The 14,260-nt window shown below is 51.9% G+C and overlaps 5 protein-coding genes across 5 annotated transcripts; 3 read left to right on the top strand and 2 right to left on the bottom strand.

Moving 5' to 3' along the window:
* The first annotated feature begins 47 nt into the window (after positions 1-47).
* Positions 48-1,675, top strand: BO80DRAFT_391295 (lactate 2-monooxygenase). Its single transcript, XM_025717178.1, has 4 exons — positions 48-296; positions 364-385; positions 444-1,086; positions 1,137-1,675. The coding sequence occupies exons 1-4, from the start codon at positions 88-90 to the stop codon at positions 1,472-1,474; spliced, it is 1,212 nt and encodes a 403-aa protein (XP_025571072.1). The 5' UTR covers positions 48-87; the 3' UTR covers positions 1,475-1,675.
* Positions 1,676-1,722: 47 nt separating this feature from the next.
* BO80DRAFT_505274 (putative lipase) lies at positions 1,723-5,608 on the top strand. The gene is made up of 2 exons (XM_025724475.1): positions 1,723-2,399; positions 2,451-5,608. The coding sequence occupies exons 1-2, from the start codon at positions 2,040-2,042 to the stop codon at positions 5,523-5,525; spliced, it is 3,435 nt and encodes a 1,144-aa protein (XP_025571073.1). The 5' UTR covers positions 1,723-2,039; the 3' UTR covers positions 5,526-5,608.
* Positions 5,609-6,202: 594 nt separating this feature from the next.
* BO80DRAFT_365692 (uncharacterized protein) lies at positions 6,203-6,579 on the bottom strand (the record flags this gene model as incomplete). The annotated part of the gene is made up of 2 exons (XM_025716210.1): positions 6,203-6,388; positions 6,466-6,579. 2 exons carry the CDS (start codon positions 6,577-6,579, stop codon positions 6,203-6,205), a joined length of 300 nt encoding a protein of 99 aa, XP_025571074.1.
* A 750-nt stretch (positions 6,580-7,329) lies between these two features.
* BO80DRAFT_365749 (DNA repair ATPase SMC5) lies at positions 7,330-11,158 on the top strand (the record flags this gene model as incomplete). The annotated part of the gene is made up of 6 exons (XM_025716215.1): positions 7,330-7,788; positions 7,856-8,767; positions 8,817-9,707; positions 9,767-9,839; positions 9,890-10,017; positions 10,073-11,158. The coding sequence occupies 6 exons, from the start codon at positions 7,330-7,332 to the stop codon at positions 11,156-11,158; spliced, it is 3,549 nt and encodes a 1,182-aa protein (XP_025571075.1).
* Positions 11,159-12,065: 907 nt separating this feature from the next.
* BO80DRAFT_505277 (C2H2 finger domain protein) lies at positions 12,066-13,727 on the bottom strand. Its single transcript, XM_025724476.1, has 2 exons — positions 13,294-13,727; positions 12,066-13,225 (listed from the first exon to the last, which is right to left on the bottom strand). Exons 1-2 carry the CDS (start codon positions 13,559-13,561, stop codon positions 12,537-12,539), a joined length of 957 nt encoding a protein of 318 aa, XP_025571076.1. The 5' UTR covers positions 13,562-13,727; the 3' UTR covers positions 12,066-12,536.
* Positions 13,728-14,260: the final 533 nt, after the last annotated feature.

Raw genomic sequence — 14,260 nt, forward strand, 5'->3', positions numbered from 1 at the left:
AACTAAGTCCGCGATGTATCGACCCCTCTGCATTTGTTTGCAATTGCCTGGGTGTCTACCTAATTAGCACGATTTGGCTCACACAATATGTCGGTAAACTATGGCGACTATCAGTCAGAGATCTATGGTCGAGGAGCAATGACGGGCGTCCTGCCCAGCGTTACTACCGACCCTCGCCTACTCGAGGAACAGGCAAAGAAGGCCTTGGGGGCCCGTAGCTTCAACTATGTTGCTGGCGGAGCTGGAGAGAAAGCTACCATGGACAGCAACCGGCTGGCATTTCGACAATGGAAGCTGTCTGTTCTCCTCTAAAGCTCTACGTGGGAGAGATATAGACTGACACATGTTTTGCTTAACATGAAGGATACCGAGAATGCTGAAGCAGGTCAGTAGATAGACAATTATTCCGCTCTCAGAGCTAACCAATGATTTCACTCAGATAGATGAATGATCAAAACCTTTCAGTAAACCTCTTCGGTCAAGACTATCCGACTCCACTTCTCATGGCACCTGTCGGAGTCCAGTCTATATTTCATGACGATAAGGAGACTGGCCTCGCAGAAGCTTGTGGAAATGCCGGGGTTCCGTATATCCTCAGCACAGCGAGTTCCTGCTCAATTGAAGAGGTCGCAAAGGCGAATGGGGACGGCAAAAGATGGTTCCAGCTTTACTGGCCGCGGGACGATGAGATCACTTTGTCGTTGTTGAAACGCGCCAAAGAAAACGGATATTCTGTCTTGGTTGTTACGCTGGATACTTGGTCCCTGGCCTGGCGACCAGCGGACTTGGACAATGGTTACGTTCCATTCATTCGGGGAGTTGGCAACAAGATCGGCTTTACAGACCCTGTGTTCCGCGCACAGTATGAGAGAGCGTCCGGCTCAAAGGTAGAAGAGGATATTCTTGGGGCGTCCAAATCGTGGATTTCCCAGATATTTTTCGGTCAGCCGCATACATGGGAGCAAATTTCATTTCTACGAAAGAGTTGGGAAGGCCCACTTGTACTGAAGGGCATCCAGCATGTGGATGACGCCAAGCTTGCCCTTGAAGCAGGATGCGATGGCATCGTGGTTTCAAATCATGGAGGTATGTACTATCATTCGCAGAAACGAACGTTTCTAATAGTGTGCATGTAGGCCGCCAAGTCGACGGTGCTATTGGCTCACTCGAAGTCCTTCCAGAGATAGTCGACGCTGTCGGAGACAAACTAACGGTTCTATTTGATTCTGGTGTTCGCACTGGGGTAGATGTTATTAAGGCGCTCTGCCTAGGAGCCAAAGCAGTCTTGATTGGCAGGCCTGTGATCTATGGGTTAGCAATCGGTGGAAAGCACGGGGCAGAAGCCGTGCTGAAGGGAATATTGGCAGATCTCTGGCAGAGTATGAAGCTCTCAGGGATGCGGACCGTTGCCGAATGCAACCGAGAAGTGATCAGGAAAGTGATGTATCCGGGCGATGGAAAGGCTATGTGGTGATATGCAGCGTGTTATTGGCCGTCGATGGAATCGGCCCAATCAAGGAAGGATCTGACGATGGAATTTGGGGAGAATGAGGGGGAAAACTGGAGCCTGTGGGGTACACACCGTTTTTTTCCCTGCAACTGCTCGCGTGCCTCCCCAGCATCGAACTCAAGTGGCGACCCCTGCCGAGGCGGAACTCGCTCGATACCTGAATTCTTCCTTATGCTGTAGTGTGTACTGTGTAGCGCGTAGCGCAGGTGGTGGAAAGCCCGATGATGATTGCATGCCCGAAGTTTGTTGGGGAGAACCCGCAAAATCACATGCCGGCCTTCTCAACCGCTGCCCCTAATGAGTGATTTGCGATTCGTCGCCACCGGCTGCTGATCTACATCTCTGCGCAGTGGTCAGCCAGGAACCAGTCTACGGTTGCAACGTTTGACTGCTGATTTGGCCGGACATCCCCCATCGATCAGTATCGCTCCACACGTGCAACTGCGCGTCTATTTCGCCTCTCACTTGAGATTCGTTCTCATGGCTAGAAGCAAGAAGGACAATTTCAACCAATACCTGAGGCCTCGAGATGTCTAGACTCTTTGGTCTCGGAAGAGCGAGGAAACGGGATGTCGCTAAACAATCGCGAATCGACACTGTCCATGATGATGACGCCTGTCACGTTCCTGCCACATCGGGCTTGCCTCTTCTTCCACGACCACTGGCGTCTATGGTGTCTTTCATGACCCAGTCGACCTCCCTGTCTCTACGCTTGGGAACCTTTGTCGGCGGTCTTGCCCTTGATGGAGCGAAAGCCACGACGTTGACGGGCCTCGAGCTCAGCAGAGCAGTGATCGAAGGAATACTGACAAGAGCTGGGCGGGATGTTGCCATTCGGACTCATGGAGAGCATGGGAAGGCGGAAGCAGAGTCGCTACTAGAACGAAGCGTAAGTTTCCACCCTATGGTGGACTCTTCCCAAAGCTAACTTCCGATGTAGCTGGCCACTTTACACAAGACAGTCACATCTGCGTCGTTCTTTGCGGCTGCGTCGTTTCATTTCTCTTCAACCACGCTTTCATCTGCTGCTAACATGTCCCAGTCTCTTTTATCTACCCTGGACGCTATCCTTGGCTCCACAGAGTCATCGAGGGCGATTGCAGCCATCATTACCCTCATCCGGAGAGAATTCAGGAGCCCAAACGCCGATACTGGCGCCGATAAGATAGGCGTTGGAGATCTTCTGGTTGGCTGTGTCGGATTTGCACTACTTCAACGTTGGGGAAGGAGAAACACGCAAATACACCTCCGTGCAAACAATGGGGAAGAAACTGTGTGGGATGTCGTCATCTTGGATAGCGGGCTGAGAGCAGATGTTGTCGGTTCACATCAACTTGACATGGCGGCTATCTCCCATGATTCATCGCGCGACAAGACAAATTGCTCGTCGTTCATATCCCCTGGGAACGATGAAGAGATTTTTGATGCTGTACAGCGACCTGCAAGTACCGTTGATCCCAGCGAGTATCCATCCATAACGCTTCCGCCGAATGAACAGCACCCGGTATCAGACGAAGACATTCGCTTGTACATCATGAAGCAACTTCCCCAGGGCTGCCATGCCTCTATTCGAACCGACTTGGTTACGACACGTACTATTACATTAGATATATACGACGGCGACACTGCAGAGATCTCTCCTCCACCAGGAACAATGATGATCGAGGAAAACTTCAACGATGAGCTTGGCCATAGACACTCAAGCGGCTCTCAGCTTCCCAGACACACAGTGGTGTTCCGGACAGCTTTCAACAAGTCCCAAAGCTTGGATGTGAGACCCTCACAAAAGCAAGATACGGCAGTATACCAGGTTGGCACCGGGACAGGAGACCCAAGCAGCCACCATGCTCTCGGAGAAGCGGAAAATGAGGCCATAAATGGGAGACAAGCACCTCAGAGCAAGCTAGCGGTACAGGGACACCTCGAAGCCGACCCTCACATGAGAACAACACGAATGGCTACCCCGGGGAAGCAGGATCGGGGCGATTCCAGTCAACAGCCTTTGAATGAGGCGGGGACAGCGCCAAGAAGTTCTTATATCAAAGCTAAATCTACGCAGAAGGGGAAGCCTGGAAGCTCGGATAAGAAAGATGCTGGTAGATCTACTGGGTCAAGCGAAAATCCAAGGACGCCGGCCTCGTCAGAGAACCAGCCTCATCAAGGCAAATCAAAGAAAGGTTCTAATCCCACGAAGAAGCCCGACAATCTGTCGATATCGCATAACCGCAAATCCTTGACATCTGTGGCAAATAGAGGTTTACCGAGGACACCATTGCAAGGACCTCGAATACGATCTGCCCCTATTCCAACAACACGCCAATTCGAATCACGCGATACCAATCACGGACAAACTCCAAGGACGGAACGCTATACGGTACATGAGAAGAACAACGAAAGATACGTGGCGCAGACGGATGCTTATACTCGACCATCACTGGACGTACGACCAGGAACACCAACGTCACGGAGGGCTCATGTGCGTAGCAGCAGCTCCATGTCACTGACAAGGTCTGAAAGCGACGTGACGATATCCATAAACGACGAATCTCGGCCAAGCTCCCCTGTCTTTTACCGACAGTCTGGTTCCTTTTCTCCCAGCCTATACTCCTTGGCAACCGCGGGCTCTGAAACATCCCTCATTCTGGCCCATCGTGGCCGAAGCAGTGCATACGACGAAATAGAAACGATCCAAGCACTTAATCGGGACGGTACTGTCCCTGGTATTTTCCCTGAAAAACACTTTGTGCATAACATCAGACGCTTTTGTCGCTTCTCTTCTGCCTCCTACGGTTCGAATGCACTCAAAGTCATGGGCATTCCGCGGACAATACAGGGGCTTCCTTATCAAGAATCCCACAGTCCTCAGCATAGCGAATTCTCGGATCATGCAGGTCTACCAGCTTCTACCATCCTTTTGTCCTCTTATGTAGATCCTGCAGGTGGTACCAATGCTGCTGGGGAGACGGAAAGCGGCTTCCCCTTAGTCCATTATCTCTTCTTGGACCATGAGTCCAAGGCGGTCGTCCTAACCCTAAGAGGGACATGGGGTTTTGAGGATATTCTGACTGATATGACATGCGACTACGACGATCTTGAATGGCAAGGCAGAAGCTGGAAAGTTCACAAGGGTATGCATGCCTCTGCGAAGCGGCTTTTGATGGGAGGGGGCAGTAGAGTCATGATCACAATTCGAGCTGCCTTGGAAGATTTCCCGGATTATGGCGTGGTGTTCTGCGGTCACTCTCTGGGCGGAGGAGTTGCTGCACTGCTAGCGACAATGATCTCAGAGCCCAATAATAATGAAAGTTCCGGGACATCGTTTACCACTGCTTCTTATCAGTCTGCCAAGGGCAATCTGCCTCTGGCTGGAAGCAATGAGGGGGACAGTGCATTTTTCCTGCCGCCAGGAAGACCAATCCATGTCTATGCGTATGGGCCTCCCTCGACTATGTCCCCCTTTCTGCGTCGTGCAACACGCGGCTTAATCACGGCAGTCGTGAATGGTCAAGATGTGGTGCCTAGCCTGTCATTGGGCATCTTACACGATATGCATACAGCGTCCCTTGCGTTCAAAAGTGACGTCTCTAATGCCAAATCTCATGTACGATTCCGCGTCTGGGAAGGTTTGCGGCAAAGCATAGTGAACAAATTTTATGTCAACGAACCGCCTATCCTTACCCACGCCGGGGATGGTGTTGGCGAGGACGCTTGGGCCTGGAACACCTTGAAGATGCTCAGGGACGAGATGCACGCCCCGAAGCTGATGCCGCCGGGAGAGGTATTCGTGGTTGAGACGATGCGTGTCCTCCAGCGAAACGCCTTTACATCTGATTTGGATAAAGATGGCTATCCGTTGCTTGGACGGCCTGCAACACGAGTGCAACTGAAGTTTATCCGTGACGTCGAATCATTATTTGGAGAACTCAGGTTTGGTTCAGGAATGTTCAGCGACCATAACCCAGCAAGATATGAAGCTAGTCTTGCTGCGCTGGCGCGAGGTATCTTGGATAGTTGATCTAGGGTTATTATTTATGCTCATTAGATTAAGCGATATAAATCATTGGACATAGCGCATTTTATTAGCAAATCGAGATGAATTCTGTCGGCCTTATCGTGCCTGCCTTCTACCAGTTGCTCCCGCGTATTAGTGGATTAGTGGCATTGATCCGTTGGATCTGATCCCGGAGACACGTTCGTAGATTTTGGAACGTTGGCAAAGTAGAAGTGACGCTTGTCCGAGACCCGTAAGCCCGATGGGAGTCTAATTGGGCAAAAGTTCACTCCGTACGTAGTATCAGGAGCCAGGTGTCCGACGAAGACACCTCTGAGTTGTAGTCAACCAGTCAGACAATTTCTCGTGCACATCCCCTTTAGAGGCTGCTGGAAGCAAGGGTATTTGCATACCCGCCTTCCTGGAGAAAGCGAGCCCGCACACATCAACCCTCGCGGCGTGAGGATGGCAGCCAGCCTTTGGGCCTAGTCCGATAGCCGACGTATACAACGCCGCCATGGGCTGGTAAAATCGGCGCGGAAGACGTAAATATGTATCTTCAGTCATTCGACATTGACGGCAAGGAACCCAGTGCAGGCTGCATCATCTTATACCACACCGATATGAGCATCCAGGATGTGCTCGGAGTCATGGCTGAGCACTTCCTTCCTCGCCTGAAACACACAGGTTCATCCCGCTCGTTACCTATATTGTGGCGGCTCTTTCTTTGGCCCGTCGATATTCTTGAGCTTCCTTTCCTCAATTCTAGTCTCCAAATCGTTGAGTTGCCTCTCCACGAGCTCCTTCTTTGCCATCAAATTTTGCCGCATGCTCCGAAGACCGTCGATCCGTTCGTCAATGGTGACGTCTCTAGCTTTTTGGGCTTGCTATTCGAACACAATCGAAGTTAGCACGGCGAAACCTCTAATTCAAAATGGTAGTCCCAGAGAATTGTTATGTTTACCTGAGTGACTTGTTGCCCGGTCTTGATGCCAGCACCATAAAGCGATCCGGCGATGGTGATCACCGTGACGGCGCCTGTGAGGACAAGCCGTTTCGCATTCAGAGGAGTAGGCATGGTATTAAAATGCGCCCAGTTGACTGGCTATTTTGTTTTGCTGAATTGCGTTCCTTTGTCTCAGTTCTGCGCCCTGAATAAAGAAAAGAAGTAGATAATGGCAGAAGCTCCGAGGCACCGACCGGAGATGGACATGAAACTGCCGCCGGTGTCCGCCTAATCCGCAAGAGGCTAGATTGGTTGCTTCTTTGTTCCATCGCGTCGCGTGAGCCGCGTTTCGATGATATCTTAATTCCTTTATCAACCAGCCCACCTTCACCAGGTCAAAGAGGTCGTCCCTCTTTTTCCAATGCGCTGGTGACTTACACGAGCTGTGCGGCCCTATTCAAGATGTCTTCTAGAGGGTCGAACCCTCGCCGACGACCCCGAACTGATGCGGATGAGGATCACAGTGATGTTGCGTCCTCCAGATCTATAAGAAATTCCCGCTCGGCGTCACATCGTTCAAGCGCTAGCAAACGTCCCCGGTTGGGTACTGAGGAGCTGGATGTAGAGGAGCAAGGGGTAAAGGTGGAGCAGGTGGACGAGCAGGAGGTGGAGGACGAAGCGGAGTACGACGAAGAGGAGAGTGAAGAAGAAGAGGAGGGTGAAGATGTTGAAGATGAAGAGGCGGGTTACCAAAATGTGAGGGGGCAGGAAGATGGGCAAGAGGAGGAAGACCAAGATATGGAGGACCTGGAGGACGCGCAGGAGGAAAGCGAAAGCAATCAGGGCGACGACGGAAGTCTCAGCGAAAGCGAGGCTGGGTCTATGGATAATGATGATACCCAAGTTGTGGCCTCCGGGTCGGCAGAGTCGCAAAATGACGAACATGATGAAGCCTCGCGCAAAAGTAACACCCGAGTTGCAGCTACAGAGCCACAAGCGGGGGCCGATCATGATCCCACAAGCAGTGAAGACGACGATGCCGAAGAGTCTGACAACACAGAACATGGCACCGGGGAATATGTTCCCTCGAAGTCAGCAGGGTCCAGGGTTTCGAACAGAAGTGACATCCAAGCTGTCAGAGAGCCATCGTTAACACAAAATGGCTTGCAGGACGGGTACAAGCCGGGTGCTATTGTGCGCATTAAAGTGACGGATTTCGTAACATACACGTCCGCAGAATTCTTCCCCGGTCCAAAGCTGAACATGGTAATTGGACCGAATGGTACTGGAAAAAGTACGCTTGTCTGTGCGATATGTCTGGGCTTAGGCTGGGGCCCACAGGTATGAATGGCCCCTGCTCATCGTCATAAGTGGTACATGCGATAATCTGACAGCTATGCCCATCTAGCATCTGGGTCGTGCAAAGGACACGGGGGAGTTCGTCAAGCACGGCTGTAGAGAAGCTACGATCGAGATTGAGCTTGCGGCAGGTCCTGGCTCTCGTCGAAACCCCGTGGTTTCTAGAACAATCAAGCGCGACGGAAACAAAAGTACTTTCATGATAAATGGGAAACAAGCTTCTCGCTCTCAGGTGCAGAAGCTAGCGCACTCGTTCTCTATTCAAATCGATAATCTGTGTCAATTTCTCCCCCAGGACAAGGTCAGCGAATTCGCTGCCCTTACACCGATTGAACTTCTCAATTCGACGCAACGAGCCGCCGCTGGGGAGGAAATGATTGAATGGCACAATAATTTGAAGCGCCTGCGAGCAGAACAAAAGAAGTTGCAGACAGACAACCAAGGTGACCGAGACTTGCTGACAAACCTCGAGGATCGGCAAGAGATGCAGAGAGCCGATGTTGAACGGATGCGCCAAAGGGCTCAGATCAAGAGGAACATTGAGATGTTGGATGCGGTCCGTCCAGTCCTGCAGTTCAAGGAGGGACATGCCAAGTACAATGATATGAAGAGGGATGTGCAAAGAATCGAAACTGAACTGGAGCAGCTCAAGGCGGAGCTTGAACCTGCGTTGAGATCTGTCAATGCGAAGCAACAGTACTGTCTCCAGACTGATGAGGTGATCAAATACAAAGAGCAGCAGCTTGACGCAGCTGAGCGTGCAGCCGGCAAAGCCGGCAAGTTGATCGAGCGGCACGAGCAGGCGATGAAGGAATTTGACTCTCAAATTGAGGCCGAGAAGAAAAGTGGGCAGGGCTACAGACAAGAGGCCAATAAGATCCAGCAAACAATCAACAAGCTCACGCGCCAGTTGAAGGAGGAGCCGGTGGAATTAGATGTGGATTGGTACAACGAGAAGATAGTAGGTGTATCCGGATGGTGTTGGCGATGCTGGCTAATACGTCACACAGCGCGAAAAACGACGCGAGCTCAGGGATGTCAAGGAAAAGGCAGACCAGATCAAAGCCGATCGACTGCCATTCTTTGAATCACTAAAAGAGAAGACGGACCAGGTCAAGCAGGTGGAGCGCCAATTACAGAACCTCGATTCGGCGGCCGGACAACAGGAGAACAAGCTGAAACGAATCTCCGCCGATTCTTTGCGGGCTTACCACTGGATCCAAGACAACCAACATCAGTTTGAAAAGGAAGTCTTTGGCCCACCGGTGATCACTTGTTCCGTGAAAGACCCGAAATACGCCGATGCCGTGGAAGCTATACTGGGACGCACGGATCTCCTGGCCTTTACCACACAGACTCGGAACGACTTCAGGAAGTTGCAGAGAGCCCTCTGCATCGACCAGAAGTTATCTGATGTCGCTATCCGAACGTGTTCCGATCCGCTAGATACTCAGCGACGTCTGATATCGGATGATGAGATGCGGAGGCATGGATTCGAGCGCTTGGCGCGAGATTGTATCAGTGGACCTGACGTCGTCATTTCTATGCTTTGTAATGAGACCCGGCTGGATAAGACACCTATTCGTGGGGCCGGAATCTCGAGTGCCGAGCTCGATCGGCTGAAAGCCAGCCGAATAGAATCCTGGGTGGCTGGAAAGGGGATCTATCTCATCACTCGGCGGAGGGAATACGGTCCCAATGCATGCAACACCCGGCAGTTGCCTGTGAAGCCGGCGAGAGTGTTCACCTCACAACCGGTGGATGTGTCTGAGAGGCAACAACTGACGCAGAGAGTCCGCGCACTGAAAGACGAAATCCAAGAGGTGCAGGACCAGATTGATAGCGAAAGGACCAGACTACAACAACTAGGGGAGTCACATACGCGATGCCAACAAGAACTGGTATGCCGAAGCTGTGTTGCTATGGTCTTTCAATCTGCTAACATGAGGTGTTTGTGTAGAGCGAGCTCGAACGGGAGAAGGCCGAGAAACAGACGGCTCTGACAAACTATCGAGCTATTCCGGAAAGAATCCGTGAGTAACGCATTGCCCTTTATCAAGGCCTTTTTCTGAAACTCCAATAGGTCAGCAAGAAGTCAAACAGAAAGACAACCAGAGGATATTTGAGGAGATGAGAACGAGGGTTGGCAATCTCCGCAGCGAACAGGACCAGGTGTCGATTCGCAAGGCCGAGGCCGCCATTGAATATGCTGTATGTCTTGCCAGGGATCGGGCATATGATCGGGACTTTTGCTAACGCGAGACAGAACGCGGTTGAAACCTTCCAAAAGCTGCACGAAGAAGTCATCAAGCTGAAAGTACGGCATCTCGAAGGTCTCTCCGACTTGGAGGTGCTGAAAGCTCGAAACATCGAGCATCGGGAGACGCTTGAAGCCAAACACAAGGAATTGAAGGCGGCGAAAGAAGAGATCAGGAACATGGGCAAAGAACTCAAGAAGATAGAAGCACAGGCCAGGAAGGTCGCCGAACTTACGCAACAACAGCCCGATTTGGCAGAGCTATTACACAAGATCAAGGAGCAGACCATAGACCAGCTGGAGGCCGACATCGATTCGGAGAAAGCCCGTCTCGAACTCACCCACGGCGGCAACAGCAACGTGATCAAGGAATTCGAAGAACGCGGCCGTCAGATTGACAAGCTGCGCGACAAGCTCTCTGACTTCCAGCAAAAGCTCGACGACTACAGTCACGCCATCAACGAGATTCGCGGCCGATGGGAACCCAAGCTCGACTCCATCGTCAAGAAAATCAGTGACGCCTTCTCCGACTCGTTCGCTCGCATCGGCTGTGCCGGCCAAGTCACCCTCGACAAGGCCGAAGAACCCGGCCCAAACGGCGAACCCGGCGACAGCGACTTCGATCAATGGTCGATCCAAATCCACGTCAAATTCCGCGAACACGAGAACCTCTCCCTCCTGGACTCGCACCGCCAGTCCGGCGGCGAACGCGCCGTCAGCACCATCTTCTACCTCATGGCCCTCCAATCCCTCTCCGCATCCCCTTTCCGCGTTGTCGACGAAATCAACCAGGGTATGGACCCCCGCAACGAACGCATGGTCCACGGCCGTCTGGTCGACATCGCCTGCGCGCCGTCCGAATCCGGCGGCGGCGGCCAATACTTCCTGATCACGCCCAAACTACTCAGCGGATTATCCTATAAACCGGGCATGCGCGTCCTCTGCATCTACAGCGGCGAACATATGCCCGACGACCACAACCTGATCGATTTCAAGGATTCTATTGCGAAGCGAAGAGCCGTGACGACGGCAGGGAGTGCAAGCGGCATCAGGGCTACTGCTAATGGTAATGGCAGTGTCAGCGTTAATGGATGACCAAATCAACGATAATAATGATAATTACGGCCATGATGAGCTGTCGATGACTTTTTCTCCCGCTTTTTCTCTTCCCATCTCATCTCCTTATATCTTTCCTCCCCCCCTCCTTCCTTCCTTCCTTTCTTCCTTCCTTCCTTCCGAATAATTCATCCCCTGTTATTTATTTTTTTCCCCTTTTGGACTGCTGGAATAAGTCTTATGATACCTATCTTTATTACTTGATTGGGTTGGTTGCAGGGGTTCCGGAGAACTAGGCTTTGACAAAAGAAAAGAATCGGGTATTGGGGAGTGGATGGGTGCTGGACCAGATGTGGTTTCTTAGCAGGACCTCATACTTACATACATACATAGATCACTAGCTTGGACTTAAAATTTCTGGTATATGAATTGGTTACTGACGATATTCTTGTGTACTAGTTTAGAGTAAGAGTAGCGTAGGTAGGGTGGGATATGATGAGATGGAATTGGAGGAATGGGATGGGATGAAAGGAGATAGATAGGACGGGATGGCATACGGAAGCATGTCATCTGGTATAAGATGCCGTACGTTTGCTATGCTTGGTATTTTGCTACTGTTGAGTGATGAAGAGGGGAGAGGGGAAGGGAAGGGAGGGGTACGGATGATCATCACTTCCTTCAAGTCTACGATCTAGTTCTAGTCTAGTAATCTACCTATCTCTACATACCCATACGAGTCAGGTATAGAAGAAGAGAAATCAAGTTCTGTTCATCAAGTTTGGAATTTTTATTCACATCAACTAGAATGATGCGTTCTGATATCTCATATATAAGAACATGGTTCTTGTTTGTTCCCGGGGGGAGGGTCATGTCACATCATCACAAAGGAAATGATGACACAAGGAAATAAAAGAAAAAAGAAAAAAATATATAGGAAACAGAGAAGAAAAAAAAAAAAAAAAAAAAACAATAACCCAACCCAACCGAACCAGAGTTGAGACTCCGAGATCCTGATTCTCCATTCATCCCAATCCCACCCCTCTCTTCTAAATGCATTGCTTGCATTTTTCCCAGATCGAAAACCAGCGACGCCTGCTCCTTTTCACATGGACAATATATATATAAAAAATGGGAAAAAAAAGAGAAAAGGATCCAAATATACACAGGTGGAAGAAGTGAAGAACATCACGATACACCTAGCCCTGGAGTTTTTCCGGGTGCGTGTGTGAAGATCGGAAGAAAAGAATATATATAAACATGCACAAAAGGGTATCATTCAAAGAAGAAAAGCAGAGCAGATGGTCGCTGGGTTCAGGGAGGTTGGTTTGATTTGATTCTTTTTTTTTGGCTTGGCTCGTGGCGTGGCCGTCTTGACTGCCTTCAAGGCGCATCAAGGAGATCCCAACCGGGTGGGGTCTTAGACCATGGCGGTTGCGACGGGACGGCCACTGTGGCAGCCACGCTCATGACGCTTCATGTTGCTACGCACGCTGAAGGCCTTCCCACAGCCAGCGTGGGTGCAGCGGAAGGGCTTCTCGCCCGTGTGGCTGTGCGAGTGGATGCGCAGGCTGGATGGTCTCGAGAAGGCCTTGTGGCAGGTGCGGCAAATGTAGCGGTCATGGTTCTGTTGGAAGGGCGTGGTGCTGGAGGGAGGGAAGTAGTGGTGATGTTGCCAGGCGGGGTTCACGGGGGAGATGATCTGCTGGGGCGCGGGCGTCGGGAGAGGTGCGGCGGTGGTGGTGGATGCGGTGCGCTGGTAGAACATGGCGGAGGAGGCCGACGGCTCAATGGGGGAAGAGTAGGACGCGACGCTGGGAGCCGGCGAGGCATACGGAGCACCCTGGACGGAACCCTGGCTGGAGATGGACGAGCGATCCGAGGGACTGGGCAGAGCCACGGGCACCTGGGAGAAGGAATCGGAGCGCTTGGGCGCATTGCCTTCGCTGGCCGCAGAGATGGAGGAGGCGGGGGAGTGGCTGGCGCTGTGGAAGCCCGAGCCAGGACGCAATGGGGGCGTGGGTGGCAAGGCGAGTTGGGGGCCGTTGGTTTTGAAGTCATATGCTTGCGATGACTCCCGTTGCAGAGGAGGGGTCATGCGGGTCCGCTCTAAGATGCGATGGTCAGCACTGATTCCTTGGTAAAGATGGGCCATTTCCGAGGGTTGGGGGCCATACTGGCTGCATGCACGGAGGCACCGTCTGCACCCTCGAGGAGCGTCGAGATGGACGGCAGAGAGCACTTGGGCGAGTGTTCCTCCACGGGAGGCGAGAGAGGAGGTTGCGGGGTGCGGGTGTAGGAGATCGGAACGGAGGAGAAGTATGAGTCCGAGACTTGTTCGATCGACCGCTTGTACGAGCTCATGGGAGGGCTGTACGAGGCTCGGGCCTTGTAGGTCGAGAGGGGTTCGGGCCCCGGATGGGAGATGAGGCTGGCGAGATCCATGGTGACGGAAATGAGTGGGTGAGAGAGGGTGAGAGTGAGGGAAGGATGTATATCTTGATGAGCGAGGTGATGGGAGGAGCGAGAAGGGAAGTATATAAAGCAGAGACCCGATGGATGGATCCAATGGAGGCGACGGACCAGAGATGAGTGGGGGTGGGTTTTGAGAACAGGGGGGGGGGGGAGGAGAAGGAGGAGGAGAGAGAACGGGGTTTATAGAAGAGGCGCGTGGATGGCAGAGGATGAGGGTTGGAAGTGGATCGTGGATTGTGGATAGCGGAGTGGGGAGCAAAGGTTGACAGTCAGAAATCCGAATAATTAATTAAACCAGGGAGGATCAATCGAAATGTTAATTATAGCTGCCCTACGCAGTAATCAGTATACTCCGGGCGGTAGTGGATCCCTTCCCAAGAAGAGGCAGCAAGAAAGCAAGCAAACTTCCAGCGAGGCGGGTGAGTCCGCCGCGAACCTCCCCAGTTACCAGACAGACAGGTACAGTACTGAATATTCCCGAGCCCGCAGTGGCCACTTGGGCTCGATTCGCTTCCACAAGGGCTGATACCTCCGTCCCAAAGCTTAATTAATGACCACTGGCCCGGTACGCGTTTTTTTCGGGGGTGGAATTTGCCTGTTCGGGGTTTTTCCTTTTGGGAAGCCTGCCCGAAGGGGCAGAAAACATGATTCAAAAAAGAGAACAAAAAA

The sequence above is a fragment of the Aspergillus ibericus genome (assembly GCF_003184845.1).
Source record: "Aspergillus ibericus CBS 121593 unplaced genomic scaffold BO80scaffold_53, whole genome shotgun sequence".
NCBI lineage: Eukaryota > Fungi > Ascomycota > Eurotiomycetes > Eurotiales > Aspergillaceae > Aspergillus > Aspergillus ibericus.